The sequence below is a fragment of the Bacidia gigantensis genome (genome assembly GCF_019456465.1).
Source record: "Bacidia gigantensis strain McMullin 20006 chromosome Unknown contig_180, whole genome shotgun sequence".
Classification (NCBI taxonomy): domain Eukaryota; kingdom Fungi; phylum Ascomycota; class Lecanoromycetes; order Lecanorales; family Ramalinaceae; genus Bacidia; species Bacidia gigantensis.
Genome location: NW_025408596.1, coordinates 561,764 through 579,964, shown reverse-complemented (window position 1 = coordinate 579,964; position 18,201 = coordinate 561,764). Strand labels below are relative to the sequence as shown.

The 18,201-nt window shown below is 49.6% G+C and overlaps 6 protein-coding genes across 6 annotated transcripts; 3 read left to right on the top strand and 3 right to left on the bottom strand.

Annotated features, from left to right (window-relative positions):
- Positions 1–633: 633 nt before the first annotated feature.
- KY384_003111 (uncharacterized protein) lies at positions 634–8,527 on the bottom strand (the record flags this gene model as incomplete). Its single annotated transcript, XM_044811632.1, has 7 exons — positions 634–698; positions 746–802; positions 860–2,961; positions 3,010–3,061; positions 3,113–4,721; positions 5,022–7,744; positions 8,041–8,527. The coding sequence occupies 7 exons, from the start codon at positions 8,525–8,527 to the stop codon at positions 634–636; spliced, it is 7,095 nt and encodes a 2,364-aa protein (XP_044670765.1).
- Positions 8,528–9,275: 748 nt separating this feature from the next.
- KY384_003110 (uncharacterized protein) lies at positions 9,276–10,134 on the top strand (the record flags this gene model as incomplete). The annotated part of the gene is made up of 3 exons (XM_044811631.1): positions 9,276–9,358; positions 9,408–9,458; positions 9,522–10,134. The coding sequence occupies 3 exons, from the start codon at positions 9,276–9,278 to the stop codon at positions 10,132–10,134; spliced, it is 747 nt and encodes a 248-aa protein (XP_044670764.1).
- Positions 10,135–10,461: 327 nt separating this feature from the next.
- On the bottom strand, positions 10,462–10,953 carry KY384_003109 (uncharacterized protein; the record flags this gene model as incomplete). Its single annotated transcript, XM_044811630.1, has 1 exon — positions 10,462–10,953. One exon carries the CDS (start codon positions 10,951–10,953, stop codon positions 10,462–10,464), a length of 492 nt encoding a protein of 163 aa, XP_044670763.1.
- A 254-nt stretch (positions 10,954–11,207) lies between these two features.
- Positions 11,208–11,591, top strand: KY384_003108 (uncharacterized protein; the record flags this gene model as incomplete). Its single annotated transcript, XM_044811629.1, has 1 exon — positions 11,208–11,591. The coding sequence occupies one exon, from the start codon at positions 11,208–11,210 to the stop codon at positions 11,589–11,591; it is 384 nt and encodes a 127-aa protein (XP_044670762.1).
- A 1,275-nt stretch (positions 11,592–12,866) lies between these two features.
- KY384_003107 (uncharacterized protein) lies at positions 12,867–13,455 on the bottom strand (the record flags this gene model as incomplete). The annotated part of the gene is made up of 2 exons (XM_044811628.1): positions 12,867–13,235; positions 13,378–13,455. The coding sequence occupies 2 exons, from the start codon at positions 13,453–13,455 to the stop codon at positions 12,867–12,869; spliced, it is 447 nt and encodes a 148-aa protein (XP_044670761.1).
- Positions 13,456–15,643: 2,188 nt separating this feature from the next.
- Positions 15,644–17,686, top strand: KY384_003106 (uncharacterized protein; the record flags this gene model as incomplete). The annotated part of the gene is made up of 2 exons (XM_044811627.1): positions 15,644–15,662; positions 15,861–17,686. The coding sequence occupies 2 exons, from the start codon at positions 15,644–15,646 to the stop codon at positions 17,684–17,686; spliced, it is 1,845 nt and encodes a 614-aa protein (XP_044670760.1).
- Positions 17,687–18,201: the final 515 nt, after the last annotated feature.

Below are 18,201 nucleotides of genomic sequence, written 5' to 3'. Positions count from 1 at the left end.
GAAGGCCTGGAAACGGCGGCATGGCTTCTTTATAAGCCTGACATTGGTTAGGGATCGATCTGCAGACGATCACAACCGTCAATGTATAATACATCCGCGTACGACGGCTGTGGCCGATGTGCAAGCCCCGTTGTCATACGAAACTCGCGAGAGAGGATGACTGGAGATGGAATATGTCCCTTCTCCCGTTACGGAGCACCACGAAGCTCCGGTCTTGAAACGCTAGCGAAGTCATGTCCCTTCATTCAAGGTTTGTATCTACTACAGTACAAAAAAGTCCTCCGATTATGATCCCGTTGCGGAAAGACGGGAAAAATTGGATGATAAAAAACGAGAGCACCCTCAGCTCAGACTTTGAACGACAGCTTGCGTATCGGCCGGAGGACGACTCCTCTATAGATGCTGTTTCTGTTGGATAGTTCATCAACTCGACCATCCCTGATTCATTGACTCGCGATTCTTAGCCCGTCATCTCGCCGTCCCCGAGTCATCCATCAACTAGCCATCCCCTTGCGTGCAAAACGCCATATCTAATATGCTCGCTTCCTGCCAGTCATATGTGTATCCTTTTTAATGGATCGTCCTCTGCGACCTCTCACTCCGCCGTGCGCCATCGCTAATGATTCTGCCTGCTTAAACTTCTCCAAAAGTCTCGTCATCGGAGTCGGTTGGTAAGTCCTCTGATCCATTGCCCCAATCTAGAGTGTAACTTAGCAAAGATCTCAACCACTAGTGTTACACATACCTGAGACCTCAGCATCAAGCTCAGTCACCGCCAGAGCCTCCATGCGACTCATGATATCTAGTTGAAGGTTAGTATCATCCTACTGAAACTGGTAGCAAGAAGACAATGACTTACCGTGTGCATCACGAACGAATATATCGTCATCTCCGCTAAAGTACTTATCGATACAATAAGTGATGACGCGAGTTACATCTTCCGCTATTCTTCCAACAGGCTTGCCTTCCTCAAGCATGTGCTGGCATCGTTTAGTACAAGCCCGACACAATTTTCGACCGGCGTCGCGGTAGACCTCTGCACTCTCCTCATCGTCCATGTCGAGAAGATTATGCTGGAACAACAACGTCTTCAGAAGATCAATTGTACCAGACCTTACCTCAGGCTCCCAATAGGTAAGCAGGTGTGGCGCCCAAGACTGCATAGACGTAAGAACACGACCTTCGAAAAATTGCGTTCCGAAAGTGACTCGAAGGCTTCGCAAGCGGCGAGCCTGTGCAAAAAAGTCCAAGTGCTCCTTCCCGCCAGCGTTGCCAATAGTCTGGACCTCACTGGCAATGTCCAGGATCATCCGCTCGGCTACTGCCTCATGTGGTGTGGATTCGCAGAAGACTAACGCTGCGCGGAGGAAAGGAGCGGCCATATTAGCTGGATCGATGTTGATGCCACTTTTGATCGTATTGGAAATTAGCGGATGAAACCTTGCCCCAGGCTCTGCGAGTACCATTGTTCGTATGATTCTCTTTATAGCTGGAGGATTGGCAGGAGTGCTGAGGATCTTTTCCAGAAAGATGCAGATACTTTTTGCCCCAGCTTGACGGAAATGGATGAGCTGATACTCCTGGTCCATCATAGGCATATGAGTCAAGTGGAATGGCCGATCGCGGTAGTTTCCAAGAAAAGGCTCTGCCGTGAAGTCAATGCGCTCAAACAGATTAGCCACCAGCTCGATCAGCTTCGTAAAAGGAAACCTCTTCCCCTTCTCTACCATTTTACTGTACGACATGTAAGGTTGTTGGTTTCGCAAATGGCGAGAGGCTGGATGTTCGCAAATCAAGAGTTCGAGACAGTGTTGTAAAAATCCAAGTCTCAAGAGTAGGTGTGCTTCACGAGCTCCCATACTTGCCACGTCAGCTAGCAATCCGAAATACTCATCCCATCCCCGCGAATGTGTGTGTATGTCGCCCCAAAGGTTGCGAAGACGAATCATGAGGCCGTCTAAAATATTAGGAAATGCGAAAATTGTCTGGTTGTGCGCCATCGCGGACTGATCGGCTGCATCGTCCAGCAGATCGTCATCTGCCGTAGATTGCTCGCGGAGTTTCGCTAGGGTGAGTATGATCATATTGGCGAAATCCTTTCGCACTTTTGGATGCAGGCATCTCAACAATAAGTCGTGCAAGGGATATTCGTTTTCCTGAACCCATTCGAGGGCGACTGTACAACAGACAGAGCATGATCCAATGGTCCTTATCAGATCGTTTAGCATCGCATCGAATGGAGAAGTCTCTTTGATTCTCGCAAGAGCTTTATCCAAATATTCGAGGGCCAGCCATATGACCTCTTTTTCAACATCATGCTTGCGGGAGCACTTGCCGTTTGAAATCACACAAAGTTGCTTGAGCAAATTCCTGAGGAAGACCGCGTGTGATGAATCAAAGAGACAATGTTGGCGAAGAGAGATCTGATTGTGCATTTCAACATCGTTCTTCAGCTCTTGAGGAAGTGATATGTCAAGGGGTCGATCCGATGATGGTGACGCAGCCATTGCCATAGTCGGCAGCAGCTTCTCCACGCGCTCATAGAATAGCATATACGCGTTCCAGAGTTTTGCATAGCGGGTTTCGTAGGCTGGAATATCTTGCCAGCCGCCAAAGGAGAAGTTATCGATATCGGCTGGATTGAATTCAGAGGTCTCCATATCGTTGAATTCGACCCACTTCTTTTGCTGCATATTCCCTGACGGTCTCTCTTGGATTAGTGAATAATAATGACCCGATTCTGCAGTGCCACTATGTACGAGTACTCCTACAAGGGCGAACACATCAGATTCTATTTGCTCGGCGTCCTCTTTCAGATAATCGACATGGTAAGGAGCCATGTCAACTTCCAAGGGGAACTCAAAACGGTCATTGATCTTTGTCCTTGTTCCATGGATTAAATCATAATCGAATCGCTTGAGGTGAAAGATAATGTTGTCCGGGATATCTTTGAGGCAAGCTCTACCCAATTATCAGCAAGATTCCACAGGAGCTGACATGAAGACTAACCGCTTGACAGCATCAACGTATTTGCCACATGAGGTGCAAGAGTATTTGTTATCTAATCAAGTCAGTATAGCATGACCATGGGATCATTAGGATATAGACGCACCACCCTCCATTGCTTCGCCTTGGATGTAGGCGTTTAGAGACTCAGCCAGATTTGTCTTACCAGATATGTCACATTGGATGGCAGAGAATGGCTCGAGTCGTTCCGAGATATGCGAACATTCTTTTGACTTGATCTGTTGGACAATGTGACCCCCGAAAAACTTGCGAAACTTCTTCTTGTCTTCTTCATTCAAAATCTGACTTTCTAAACGGTCAAAAAGTAGATTAAAAAATTCGTCGACATCCACTTGATGCGTGACGTCGACAGCGGTGTTGTCGTACGTAACAATTGATTCCGAGATGCTGTGTGTATCAATTGCCTTGAGCGCAGAGCTTTGCATGAATCCAAAGAGTGTGCGGATTTCGTGGAGTAAGCGTTGAGATGTCCCGCCATCGGCTATGTTGACACTAAGTATAAAATCTCTGAATTCAGTGTTCATGAAAAGCTGAGTGAAAAGGGAATTCATGTAGCACGTGTTTGAAAGATTTCTGAGTCCAGGGTAGCCCACAGCGGATCTCAATGTCTTCGAGGGCTCAATGGCCCAATTTGACCCTAAGGAACCATCGTCGATAGGCTGAGCATAACCATGTGACCAGGCCCAGGTTTGCGAACTTTCAGGCCCGCAAATAGAGACCTCTTTTACTAATCTCAAGAGTGACCGATATGTATCGGCGTCATCCGCCAGCGAGAGTAAGATGTCATAGACCAGCTCCCTTGTGCTTGATCTCAGATTTGGCATGAAGTCGCAGTCGTCAAGGGGCGGGAAAAGCTGGCGACGAAATATTTGCTCCAGAAGATTATTTGAAGCATGAAAGCGAGTACCAAACGCTTTCGTAAGCTTCAAGCAGAAGATGATGATGTGGGAAAGTCCGGCGACGAAGTGATCGATCTCGTTACGGCCAACAGCCTCTACATGTTTATGGTTGATGAGCAACATTGTCCATTCCTGAATGTATCTCGCGCTGTCGAGTCGCTGCTGGCGTTCTTGTCCGAGAAGTTCGAGAAGTGCTTGAGTAACATCGAAGAACTGTTGGGTATTTTGACAGAATTCTGGGGTTTTAGGGATTCCATCGAGGACGGCATTGGTGAGACTTGCTACAATATCTTCATGATAAGTAGGGGCTTCAGAGACGTGCCGACATACGTTAATAATGGCCTTCGCAATAATTTGACGACTGCTGGATCTCCTCTCTTCCAGTAGAAGGGTCTGGACGATCCAACCCAACTTGCCGCTGCCTTGCAGCGCTAGCCAGCAGTCGTGAGAGATCAAGCTCGCTTCAAGTAAGATGTTCAACATACCATAAGCAAGCCGATCAGCTTCAACGCTGTTTGGAATAGCGCTTGCTTTTCCTAAAAGCGTGAGGCATCGATCAACGAAGGCACTGACGTTTGGCAGCGAGATGTCGCCTTCTCTATGTGACGGAGTGTCCGGCATTTGGTTTTCCTTGCTGTCACTGACAGCATAGGGTTGCTGATCACGTGCTGCTCGCAGAAAACTGCTCAAGCAATCTACTAAGCCTACTGATACCAACAAGTCTACTTGGCACGCCTCGGCACCAACATTGACCTGCAAGTCAATCAGTGTGAAAGAAAGTGTGTTGATGCTTTCCTTGATGGATGCAAGAGAAGCTGTATGCTGGATCTCCAATAAGCTTCTTGACAACGACCGGAAGTCTTGGGTACTTACTGTCTGTAGTTGATGATTCAATGTTAGTTTCAGGGTATGTAAGGAATACAAGGTCTTGAATGGCGCGCTCGAGGGTATCATCATGTCGCTGGCCGTCCTCCGCGAATTTGCCAGGTCAACAATGCTGGCGTGGGGAGGAAACGCGATGAGGAAATCGTATACCTATGTCAATAATGAGATTAATCAATCAAAAGCGATCAGAGACGGTCAAAGACTTCCTACCTGGTGTGCAAGGCCATCTTCCATGGCAAGAAGCTCATATAGCTGTTCGAAATGACGTATAACCTCAACCTCCATAGGGCGAAGACCGGTCAATGGCGATGCTGACTCTGCGCTGGCTACTTTACGAATAAGGAGCAAGCCAGCGGTGAGAAATCCAGAGTCTTGGAGTTTTTGTTCGCCCATACTAGGGAAATCGAGTTCTTGACCGCCCGCATAGGCCTTGAATCTCGAGAACCGAGTTAAGGCCGCCAGTTTTTGGGAGAGCTCATCGATAGTCTCCAGACCCCCCACTTCGAACGTGTTCATATTGCTGGCGCCCTTTCCTTCAGAGTGTGCTTGGTATTTGATCTTCATGGGATTGCCACGAAGCTCATCGAAACCTACAGGTAGTCTTGGAGGCAGCTCAGGAGACGGACTATACATAGGTCTTAGTCGAACACCCTGCACGAACTCCTTTAGAATCATCAAGGATCTCAAGAAGCAAAGTCTTTGATCTTGGATTTCCTCATCCGAAGCCACCACGACCATTGGCTCGTCCTCACCACTGGAAGTTCCCTCGTTAAAGGACTTAAGCTTAGACGCAGCTACACCGAGTTTATCGATGCAGCGTTCCACAAGTTCGATATGTACAGAGTCATTAGCCTCCCGAGACCTTCGGTGTGCGTCAGGTGAGTCCAGATACAACGTGATGAGCATGTCTGTAGCCTTCTTCGCTAGATCTGGTCTTTCCGAGGGTACCGTGAGAGCTAGATGCCACAGTAATTCGGAAGCTGTCGAGCCCGTCAATGGTGTATCAGGAGTTCGTGACTCGTCAGTCTGGGCTATGTATGGTCTTATAGTCTCTGCAAAAGCCAGACAACCCGGAACCATGTACCTTGACTTAAGTTTGGGAAGCAATTCTACAATGCAGAGATCAATGCAAGGATTGCAAGTCCTCGAATTGCGAGCGACGCTAATCAACATCTCCCACGCGGTATTCCGAGCACCTTCATTTATCGAGCCAGAACCGACAAGAGCTTCCCAGAGTCGGGTCGCCATATCATTAGATACCGTTTCAGAATTATCCAAGAGGACATGATAAAGTAACTGTAGACGGGTCTGTAGACGTTCTTGTGACACGAACGCTTGAACGTGGCCCATACGATCTTCATTGATGGTGCGGCATAAATCGTCGATAAGAATATCCGTCATGCCAAGGTCACGTGTGAGATGTCGAATATGTTGCGGTCGATGCTCCCATGTAATTGATGTTAGAGCAGTGATAGCCGATATGCTTCCGGTCGCCGATAGCTTCGGGTTTGCAATGTCGTCTAAACATTCCTTGAAGATGGCCTCTTTGGCGTCCTGTGAGAGACCCTGGCGCATCAAGTCCATGAGATGTCCCTTCGCCCAGTCATGGACAGCTTTAGCATTCTCGGGTTTATAGGGCCCGTCCGGGGCTGATTGTCGGAGGAATCGAAGACATATGTCAAATGGCGGCATGTCCAGCTTTTCACCAAGTCCGAGATTTTGTCTCTGCGCATTTTCGCGCCACTTATGGCCCAAATGTTTCAGTAGCAAGTCAGCATAACGCCGCATCTGAGCGTCGAAGTCATCAACAGATATCTCTGCTAACTTTGCAACAAGATAGCATAAGTTTGAATACGTGCACAAATTCAAGCAGGGCATCAGCATATTGAAGATGACTTCTCCAGAGCGAGACTCTCGATTTGCTGCAGCAGCATTCCATACAACATCCATGTCTGCGTTGCAGAGCCTTCCGGTAACAACAAGATAGCCCAGGATATTGGAGGATCGTTGTATCAGCTGAGGGTGTGATTCTGCGCTGACGAGGTATTGCACCAGCTTATGCTGTACGAGAAAGTCTGCGAGGAAGACTGAGATCGGATGTTCGGAGCCACCAGGCTTCCCATCGATGTACCTGCGATGGTGATTTACCAAATCTTGTTGCATTATTTCAGCACCTTGGACTCTAATCTCCATACGTCCTTCTAGAATGCATCGTTTGAGCGTTCCAAATTTCCATGATAGATACAGAAGATCTGACGTTTCGTCTGAAGAGAGAGTCTCTATGTCCAAATGTTTTTCGACACACAGCCGTCGGGCGAAAATCTCGTCCACAGACCCGACTGTGACTAATATGTTGCAAAGTCCCTGCACAAGGCTCTGGCAGACATTGAAAGATAAGCTCGAGACTTGCTTCGTTATGAAGTTTTGCAGTCGAGCATCAACAACGTTGAAATAGTCGAGGAATTGGCTTGGTAGAGTTCTCGAGAGACCGGCCCTCAGTTCAGGTAGCAAATGCCGATAAGTAGTCGCCATCTGAGTGACAAACCAGAAATGCATCTGGAACTTTGGAATCATACTTGGGAGGCTAGCTAGACGGTCAAGCATCAGTTTAGCCGTGTCTGTGAGGCATTTGAGCCCCTTCTGGTGCTCAGTAAATTTCGTCAGCATAGCTAAGACGGGAAACTTTAGGTCATAATGCCGTGTGTCTACGAGTTGCTTCCAGAACGGCTGATCAAGCTTCAAGAAGTGATGCAGCGAGTAGAAATATTTATCGGATAGGAGGTCAGGAGTGGTGTTGTTGTCAGCCACGTTATCGATCAGAGTTTGGTTATCAATATCAGCCATCCTCAGAGCCAGTGTAGTCCACGAGCCCAGGAATCTGGTCAACGGATCTGGGGTATGAGCTGTCTGGTCGGTGTTGTCAAAGTGAAAAGCTGGCATTTTCGGCGAGTCACTGAAGCCCAGGTCAGTTGTCTAAGGTCAACATAAAGGTGCACCTTTCTCATACCTGCGTCGACAGATCGAATCTAACACATATGGGAATTCGTCCCAGAACTCCCTGTCGTCAGAGAGCATGTCCCACCAGAACGTACTGTAAGGCTCTGTGCATTCCAAGTAGTCATCAATCCAATCAGCTAATTTCCCAAGGATGCGTCCATCCGCCAAGTCAGCTGTCCAACGTTAGCTACGCTCGTTTAAGTTCTTTTGCAATGCGTGCGGGTGTGCTCACTTTTCTCGATTGCCGCACATATGCTGTTCAATGTCTTCTTCAGCGTTTTGCTAGTATTCACAAAAGGAAAGGAATCTAGCAGATTTTCTTGGATCTGGCGTGCCTCTGATGCACTGTGCTTGAACGGCATCCACCGCGTCATGGCAGGGTCATCACTAATATCTTCGACTTCTGCCACCTGGATTTCAGGGCTGCCAGGGTTGCTAGTTGGTGTTGATGGGACAGAAAGCACCTTTGGGGACTCGAGTGGAGATTTGGAGGGAGAGTCGCGCCTAGTCTCCAGCATGGCTGTATTCTGCGCAGGTGGAGTGCCCGTTTCTTTCATTGGGTCGCTCTTCTGTGAGCCTCGGACGTTGATTGTCACTTTAGTCGGTGTCATGGGAGGCTGTGAGGGCGTTGCATCCATAGTATCTTCATTTTCTATAGACACAATCGGGGATGAGGCGTTCTTTTGGGATGCACTCGACTGTAGCCTGTCGGCGGACATGCTTCTATACGTGCGTTCACCGCTGTCTAATCGAGGGCGCTTCCTTGTTCCGGATAAGTCGGTGTCTTCCATAGGCAGTCGATGAGGAGAGGGAGGTCCAGCGGACTTTGTGCGGGTTGGAGTGGAGGGTGAGGTTATGATTCCAGCATCCATGACATTTTGGAGCTTTGGCCACTGGGAGGGGCCTCAGTGGATTGGTGGAGTGTAGAAAGGTGGGAATCCAAGCATACGACAGAGGAACGAATGCTTTGACAACACTTGACACGAACCAAGCCTCCCAAGACGAGGTTGTGCGAGTGAAAGGGTGGTGGTATTACAAGGCGTTCGCTTCGTCTGAGAGCTTCAGCTCAAGAGCCCCAAATAGTTTTCGCGACCGAGACAAGAGATCCCCAATTAGAGTTTAGGCAGCACACTAAGCGCGGGGTATCGACGTTCGACCTGTCAACCTTGACTTCGAACTTGGCGGAGGCAGGTGTACAGTGCGCAAGAGAGAGGTCTCATCACCGTGATCTGGGGTACACATGCAATAGAGGTGAAATGAAGTGTAGAAGTATAGAAGTGTTGAAGTGAAGGGTCAAAGTGAAAAGTTTACAGAGGCTTGGCAGCCTCACATCGCCAACTTGACACGCTAAGAAGTTTACCGTGTCACATACGGACCGACCCTTATTCCTTGTCACAGTGAGGGATCTCGCGGATGATGATGATGATGCAAGAAATCCTCCGATGCCTTCCTGAATCTTTTAGCGGCATGAAGGACACATTCACTTCTGCAGGTCCCCGGAGGCCGAAGACTCTTCACAACCTTGACAGCCCCTACCCTCCAGTACAATGGTATGCTCGCGATACGACCCGTCGTCTTTCTACTGATGTGACTGTGCAGGCCCCACATAGCCCCCAACGCCCAGCAGCTTGTGCTCGATCTGCTTGACGGGTGAGCGCTCATTATATTGTGGTATGCAACCATTTGCACGTATGCGATTGACACCTTCGACAGTTTGCTCTCACCAATAGGCCAATATCGCTTACACCATGTCACTCCGTCCAAGGGAAAGCGGGCCAGGAAAAGAAGACACCAGGAGCAGCCCTCTGAAGACGCAACGGTGGAAAAGCCAAATCCGCAACGACCTCCCATATGTGAGCACCTGACTGTTGGTTTCAACTCCACAACAAGGCATCTGGAAGCATCAGCTCAAGCAAGCAAGAGCGCTGAGCGTTCAAGCCTGCCTCACTTGGTCGCTGTGTTCGTTGCTGTCGAGGAGGGGTCCAATGTCTTGCATTCGCAATTTCCACTCCTATGCAAAGTCGGCTCGAAGGCCCAGCCAGATCTGCCTGAAATACGGCTGGTTTCCTTACCGAGGGGAGCCGAGCAACGACTGGCAAAGGCATTGGGTATCCATCGCGTTGGCCCCATAGGTCTCCTAGTCAACGCTCCAGACAGCGAACCGCTTGTCCAGTTCGTAAGGGACAATATTGCAGCCATAGAGGTACCTTGGTTGGATCATTTGACAAGGGGAGAGTTGCTGCCAACACAAATCAAGACTATTGAAACGACAGCTCCCGTGAAGGTTAAGAAAGCGAAGGGGCGGATCGTGAAGAGCCAGTCGTGACCATCGATAGGCATTTAATGTCTGCCGTGGCGGCCATTTTGTTGACCTCTTCCTTTAATACTCATCCTCTCCATGTACCATAGTCCGAAGTTCACTGAGTATGCATCGACTTTTGATTTCCGTCACATCATCGAATCAACCATCCTCGTTGTCCCATTATTTTCTCACAGACCTCCCTGAATCGAAAACGAGGATACAATTAGCACCAGCAGACTGACAAGCGCCCAGACAAAGGGTATCCAAGTCGACATCTGAAAGCCTCCAGCATTGTAGAGCGCCCCTAGACTATACCCATGAATCGTGACCATTAAATCACCCAATTGTGACTCACAGCAAGCCAACCACACTCCCCGTCAGGACCCCTTCCACACCAGCTACAAGGGCATACAGCGCCGGTACAATCCACATCCCACTAATGCCCGTCCCTTTGATGCCTGCTTGCACTTTCTCTCTATTCCCACCGGCACCATCGCCAACGCCCTGCCTTTCTGTATTGCCCTGTCGGTTCGGCCCTCCCAAACCCTTCTTCCTACCCATGCCCAACCTCGTCCTCTGCTCCCGACTTCCCCACCACACGACAGCCACGGCATAAGTACCAGCGGCAATATGTGCGGCTGCAAAGACGATCAGCGTCCAGTAAAGCGTGAAGCGCCATATATCGCCTCTGTTGTACAGGTATTGCGGGCGTCGGACGTCTTTAGGGCCGAAGATGAGGTAGAGGGAGGGGAAAGATGGAGTCGTGTAATTATGGGGGGCACCGTCTTTTAGGGACGTCTTAGTCGTCATAGAGTCTGTAGTGGCTAGCAGGAGCCGTGTCATGGGAGAGGCTACATGTTTTAAGTTGCTAGCATTGAGCAGGAGAAGAGAATTTGGGAAGGAGCTAATGTGACCGAGAAAAGACTTTGTTGCCACGAGGGGCAGTGAGGAGCGAAACCAAAGAAAGGGGCTCCCCAATCTGACTAAGACGAGCAGATGCAAATCATACAACGTACATCAGCACGTATCATGTTGCTGTTAAATGACCTCACCTCCTTCCCTTTGCATCGAGTAAGACCTTTGGCATAGAAATCATCATGTCACACCAATTCCAATCCAACGTCTTGAATCCCTTATCACTCCTCCAGAACATACATGAACATTGGTCGCAACGCACCATCGGCACACTCAACGATTACGAGATCAAGCTCGCTAAACTATTTGGAGAGTTTGTATGGCATACTCATGCCGACACTGATGAGTTGTTCCTCGTCTTGTCTGGCACTTTCACGATCCAATTACGCGATCGATATGATTTTTTGAATCCGGGTGAGATTTACGTGGTGCCGAGGGGCGTGGAGCATTGCCCTAAGGCGGACGAGGAAGTGGGTGTGCTGCTTTTAGAGCCAAAGGGTGTGTTCAACACGGGTGATGCTGGAGAGGACAGAAGGATTGATCCCAGACCTATGGAAGGGATTTGATGGTCTGATTGTCTTTGGTCCTGTGCTTAAGAAGCTGATAGCATCACACGTGGTTGGTTTTCAAATACATACATTTCGAATGGATGCTAAGCGAAATTCATCGATATACGTATTGGGTGAACTTGAGCCGCACGTGGATGAGCCATGAATTTGAAAGTCCATTTTCCTCTTGCAGCTGGTTTGGCAGAGTCCTCAATCTTGACTTCTAGGCTAGAAAGTGCACACAGGCTAGGACGAGAGATATATATCCGCCTATCTAACGCCCACGTAAGAAATGCCAGCGATATCTCTCAATCAAAACTAGACTCCGGAATTGAATAGATCGAAATCGCCGAAAGAGCGTTTTATCCTAGAGGTCTGCTGCCGCGCTCCTCCCTGACATTGACAAGTGCTTTTGACCTTTGCCAAATCTGATGGACAGTCGGTCACAGAGAACTTGACGATAGGATTATCTGAAGGCGAAATCTTGATCAGCTTTCGAGACCTCAAATTTGTCAGGATTAGTAAGAAAGGATTGACTTACTCCAACTACTCGTACCCGCTACGTTTGTTGAAATGTCAAAATGACCCTCAAATCCATACGAATTTGGACTGTCACACCATGGTGGGCCAGGCGGGCAGTCATTGCTCAGAAGGACGGTGACCGATTCACCCGCTCCATCGCACGTGCCTCCACCGGCTGAGGCCAATTTTCCAATGTTAGTCAGGGTGAAGCAAGTGCCACAACCTGCACCACAGAAGGTCGATGAGCTCTTGAAGAACGCAGAGTTCCCGGCAACAGTGGCGATGGAGTTCACACTACCATCGTAGCACGCACAAGCACCACCAGCATCACCTCCATAATGCTGTATGAGCACATACATTAGACATGTCATTCCGCGAATAGGTTGCAATAAAGACTGACCGTTGTAGAAGCGTACCCTCCGGCGAGCGTTTTGTCTCCTGAAAAGACTTCGCAGGCACCACCAGTACTAATTCCCTCAGTGCCGCCAGTATTGTTTGCAGAGCCACCCCCTAATGCTGAGGCCGTCGACGCAGGAACTGCAGCACCAGTGGAAGCGGATCCTCCTGCACCTGCGTCCCCAGAACTTCCACCGGTCCCTGCCCCTCCACCAGTCCCGGTAGCATCTCCTCCCGTAGTGGCATCTCCTCCTGTAGTGGTATTCCCTCCCGCAGTGGCATTCCCTCCGATAGTTGCGCCTATGAAATCGCCTCCTCCGGTCCCAGTACTTCCTCCGGAGCCAGTGCTTCCGCCCGTGCCTGTGTCGCCCCCAGTCACAGTACTGCCAGTACCACTTGGGTCAGGAAGCCCTGCTGTTGCAGTCGATGCACCCCCACTACCTCCAGTTCCACCACTTCCACCAGTGCCGCTACCGCCTCCTGTGCCGCCTCCGGTACTTCCACCGCCTCCGGTACTTCCACCGCCTCCGGTACTTCCGCTGCCGCCAGAGGACCCTCCCCCTCCTGGAGAGACACAATCAGAAGGAGAGCCACCAGAACTTGAGCTCCCAGAGCCGCTTGAACTGGAATTTGAAGCGCTACTCGATCCGCTCGTACCTCCTGCGCCAGGACATTGGCAACTTGGTTGATTCCATCCTGAGGGGTTTGAATTGGCGAGATCTGGGGGAAGGCATTGCGAATAGTCTATTCAATAATTACATGGGATTCAGGTCTCACTTTGACATAATTGAGGCAATAGTGAGATAACAGAGTTCTTTTTCAAGGCCAACAGATACGCCTGAGGATGAGAAACGAGGCAGTCAATGAGATATGTCGGAGTACTCACATTGTTGCTGGCAAAGGCATATCCATCCATCTGTGCACCCGCTCGCCCCAGTATAGTAGATTCCTCCACACTGGCCATACTTTTCAACGGAGGCTCCTGCACCAGCAGCACCAGAACCAGAGCCACCACTGCCTGAGCCACCGCTTCCAGACGAGTTGGTTGATCCAGTCGTGCCTGATCCAGTCGTGTCTGATCCAGTCGTGTCTGATCCAGTTGTGTCTGATCCAGTTGTGTCTGATCCGGTTGTATCGGTACCGCCACCCGTGGACGACGATCCTGTAGCGGCTGCGGACGACGCCCCTGTGCTAGTCACTACTGATCCCGCGCCTGCCCCAGGCATGTTCTCCAAGTTAAGAACCCCAGTACGACCGCTACCACCGCTGCCAGAGCCACCACTACTAGCTGCTGTATTGACTTTGGCTACCTTTTTGTCTCCTGTCTTGGAAGCACCTGCATTTTGGTCGCTGTTGCCACTTCCCGCAAGCAGTGCGTTCCTTGTGGCCTCATCACCAGAAGAGGATTCATTGCCTGCTCCGGCACCACCGTTGCTCTGTCCTGCGGGAAGGCCAAAAAGGGAGTCGCCGCGATGACAGAGTGTGCAATGTAAACCAAGGGTATGCAGAGCTTGAGCAGAATCATTTTGCCAATTTGAATGAACTTAGAGATGCAACCAAAGCCTTGAGACCGAATAGATTGTGAAGAATCAGAGTGCACCTTCGGATTACGAAAAGACTGGACGGACTGAGAAGTGTCCTAAAGAAGGAAAGGAGGGTTTGAGGAGAGATCCAGTCTCTCCAGATCTAGTAAACCTTGAAAAAGAAATAGAAGACAAAAGATGGGACATGAGCGGTATGCACTCGAGATATATTTCAGACGAAAGCAACAACGCCCCTCCCCTACGGCCACAGCCCCTGCACAATCACTAATAGCTGTCGTAGACTTACCTGCAGCGGCAGACAGGCGGGCCAATTTTCAATCTGAGACACAGCGTGGCTGGTCTGATGGAGGATGTGCAAGCGCCATTGTACTTGATAAAAGGCTCCAACGTTTCATGCCAAGGAGGGGAAGAGCGTTTCTAGCATAGCCAGCAGATTGCGGAGCGAAGAGTCAATCCCACCCTGACAGAGGTTCCGGTCAGCCTCAGCGAGGCAATATCGGAAGTGTATCAAAACGCACTCTGATTCTGGCGCTTAAGTGGTCAGGGGCCAGAGTCCGAAACCTTCCGCACAGTTCCTCAATGACCAGGGACGGGATTGATCACGCATTTGAGATCTGGGTTGCTCTGTAACAGCGGAACACAGAAGCTTTCAAGCAGCCCTCCAGGTCCGAAACAGGAGAGCGGGATAATGACGGTCAGAATGCGTGGAGGCTGCCTTTGAACTTAGGCCCCTATGCCTGCGCGTTCTTCATTTGCGATTACATCTGAGAATAAGCCGTTATGGATCGAATAGGAAGGACAGCAAATTTGCACAATGTCAATCGTGGTCACGGTAACATCTGCAGAGTAGCGCAACATCGACTGCATGTACATCAAAGTGTGATGTAGCCGCCAGACGGGGTGAGGATCCACTTCTACCCATGATGGGGATCCCTGCGAGTCCTGACTAATAATATAGGAGTACCTGATCGCTGCTTGTCCCTTTAGAGATAGCTCATTGCGTGAGATCAATCCTCGTTCAGCCATACGGACCGGCCAAAGCTCATCATCAGAGCGGTTTACATCTCGGGCGGCTATGAGATTGGGGACGGCTTCAGTTGCTGAAACGATTCCTCGGCATACTCATGTTTCATGGAGAACTACTCATGGGTTGGTGATGGAGCGGAGAAATCTGCAAATGCAGGCTTGAAGGTCTGCTCACTACTTGTCAGCACGTCGAAGCATGACAATAGATGATCATTGTCCACTGAAGATATGAGTTATTCGACCCAAAATTCTAGGCGGGGTTGATTAGTACACAGGCTGAGAGAGAGACGGGTTGAATTCACTTATCACGATGGAGTAGAAATCCCACAATGATTCAAGCGAGACCTAATCTTAGTCTTCATGCATTGACAAAGATGAAAGAGTTTTGAGTGAAGGGAGCTCTAAAGCCGGATCCACGAAAGACGGGTAGTGAATGTGTAGGTCGCGAGAGCCTCGGGCTCAGCTGAACGCGTTCAATGAAATCACAATCTCGAGCATAACGGAGAATATGAAGGCTGCTGTCTGTCATGTCCGCCAATCAGTCGCTTGCGACCCTCTTGCGCGCTCTTCAGAGCCCTGCTGATGTCGAAGACGTACCACGGTAAGTCATCGACCTGGATATGGCGATCTTAATGTGCTTACAATCTGCAAGCTTGCTAGGCTCCGCAACTACACTGCTCACGCTTCTCGCCAACCCTTTGAATGTGACACTTCTCACTTCTCAGCTCCTGTCCGCCCCCTCGGTCTGGACTCGTCCAGATGGCTTACGGACGACTGTCCGACTAATAGGCATATTCAGCGCTGCTGCTTCGTCAAGTTGACCAGGTGCATGCCTCGCACAATACATTTTTGCCTCAGACCCCAACTTCGCATCATCCCCTTGAGAAGGAAGCTTGGGCGTTTGCCGTTATCAAAGGAGCGGATGACTCGTCGCCGAGATGGAAACACCTTTGTGTATTGGCTGGCCTCCTCGTAGGCTTTGCAGGCCAGGCGCAAGTCTCAATCTCGCTGTCACTGCGACGCTCTCTTGAAGCTAGTATTGTAACGGCAGCCAATATAGCTATGCGAGATCGAGAAACCAAGAGCGAATTCGCAGCAAATAGTCTAGCGGTGCTGCTGAGCCATGTCTTTGATCTTTTGAGTGATGGAAAGCGATCTGATTTCGATCATGGCCTTTTACTACCAATTGTTGTCCACACTTCTCTATTCTCCAAGGATGGTTTACACTCAGGATATTTCCTCAGCACAATGGACGCTGACATCATTCAAGTCACTCATTCCAGATTCGACTGGTCGAACAAGTCGACTACTTACGTTCAATGTCAACGTCTTGCAAGTGGGCCCGTGATGACTTGTCTAGGACCGCTATCACGGCTGGCGGCGCTATCCATTGACAAGGTGGCAGATATGGACACTCTTACTAGTTTGATGAAGGACCTTTTATCCTTCTCGAGGTCGCTTCATGTCCAATGGCGACAGAATAAACTGTGCGAGATCGATGCTGCAGAGGAAGGCGAGTTTCTGACGGAAAATACCTTGAGGCAGACTCTGCCCCTCCTGTGGCGGTCGTTGAAATCTGCCGTATTTTCGATCTTGGTACTCATGAGAGCGATACTTGGTCGCGTGCTGAGTGATAGGGGGCTGCCAGCAGATCTTGCCCCTTCCTTTGCCCTGCAATCTCTTCATATTTTGAAGAATCTGCACTTCATTTCATCCCGCGGGACTCGTGGGAGCTTTTCTCAGTACGAATTCGCTCGCTTGACGGCTGTAGACATCTTATCGCAATTTCCCGTACAGGCTGAAGCTTTCCTGAAAGATATCAGACCATCGCATGCAGGCAAAATGTCTGGGCATCCGTTAGATCGATGTCAGGACTTCTTCTTTTTGAACACTGCTGAGCAGCTTGCTCTGATTTTACCCGTCGATGTTGCTGAAATGTTGCTGATACCTGCAGCCACAGCCTATCTTGGTTTGGCAAGTGATGATAGGCTTCTGCAGATTTTCGAAGCTGCGCACAGCGTTATGTTGGCTGTCTTTTCAGTCCCAGGCAACAACATGCTATTAGCAAGGCATGTACATCCCTATCTCGATATTCTCTTCAATGTCTTCCCAAAGCCAGTGTCAGCAAGGCAATTTCGCATGGCAATCAAGACTCTAGTTCGCGTCACTTCGCAGCCGTCATCGCTCGTCTCGAACGATTCATTCCTTCCTTCTATCATAATGGAGCTTGTGAGGTCTCGTCTGGAAGTTGCTGCAACCACGCTTTTAGAGAATGACCTTCGAGACCAATCTTCCGCCTTACAGCCGCAATTGCTCTCGGAGCAATCAGCTTGTGAACTAGCGCTGATTGATTCTCTACCTCTGTTGCCAGTTAATCAATTAGAAGGATGGCTCACCGTTGTCGCTGAATCCTTGTCACTTGTAAAGGAGCCTCCACAGGCAGATATTTGCCAGCAGAGATTCTGGGAAATTTTGAACGATGGCGAGATGGATGTCGATCGTGCCGCACTTTGTCTGGCTTGGTGGACTACAGAGGGTGGTTGCGGTCTGGTCATGGGCGAAAGTCTCCCAGAACAGGAAAGGGCTATGATGAGCGGCGCTCTTGTCGAAGACAGCAAGCTCTGATCAAAAGGGAAGGAGCATCGCACTCTCTACCTGAAAGATGTTCCTACATTTGAGTCGGTTTCCCTCACCAGAGTTGTCCACAACATTTTTTCATCTACTGGACTCATCAATATTGCCGCATTTTCAAGCATAGCTACTAACTTCGCATCTCGGGGAATCGTGTATACCTACATTAGGACGTTTTACACATCCTCATCGATCATGCCTACCGTCCGGTCATATCGTATACCCGTTAGAGATGAGGTATTCGTACAAGAATACGACTGCGGCTGTGGACGATATACGAATGAAGGATCGAGGAACTCTATTACTATAAGCTGCAATATACACAAGCTCAAATGGCCGCTCCCTACCGAGCTTCCTAGATATCTAAGAATGAGTGGCAACAGCGTCAGAGGAGGCGTGTGGCTAAATTCCTGGCACTGGACACTTCGCCCTGGCTCTCGCCGGCCACATTCGAAATCAGATTTAGGCCCCTTGCGCCGCAAGACTATAATGGCATTGCTTCATGCTGA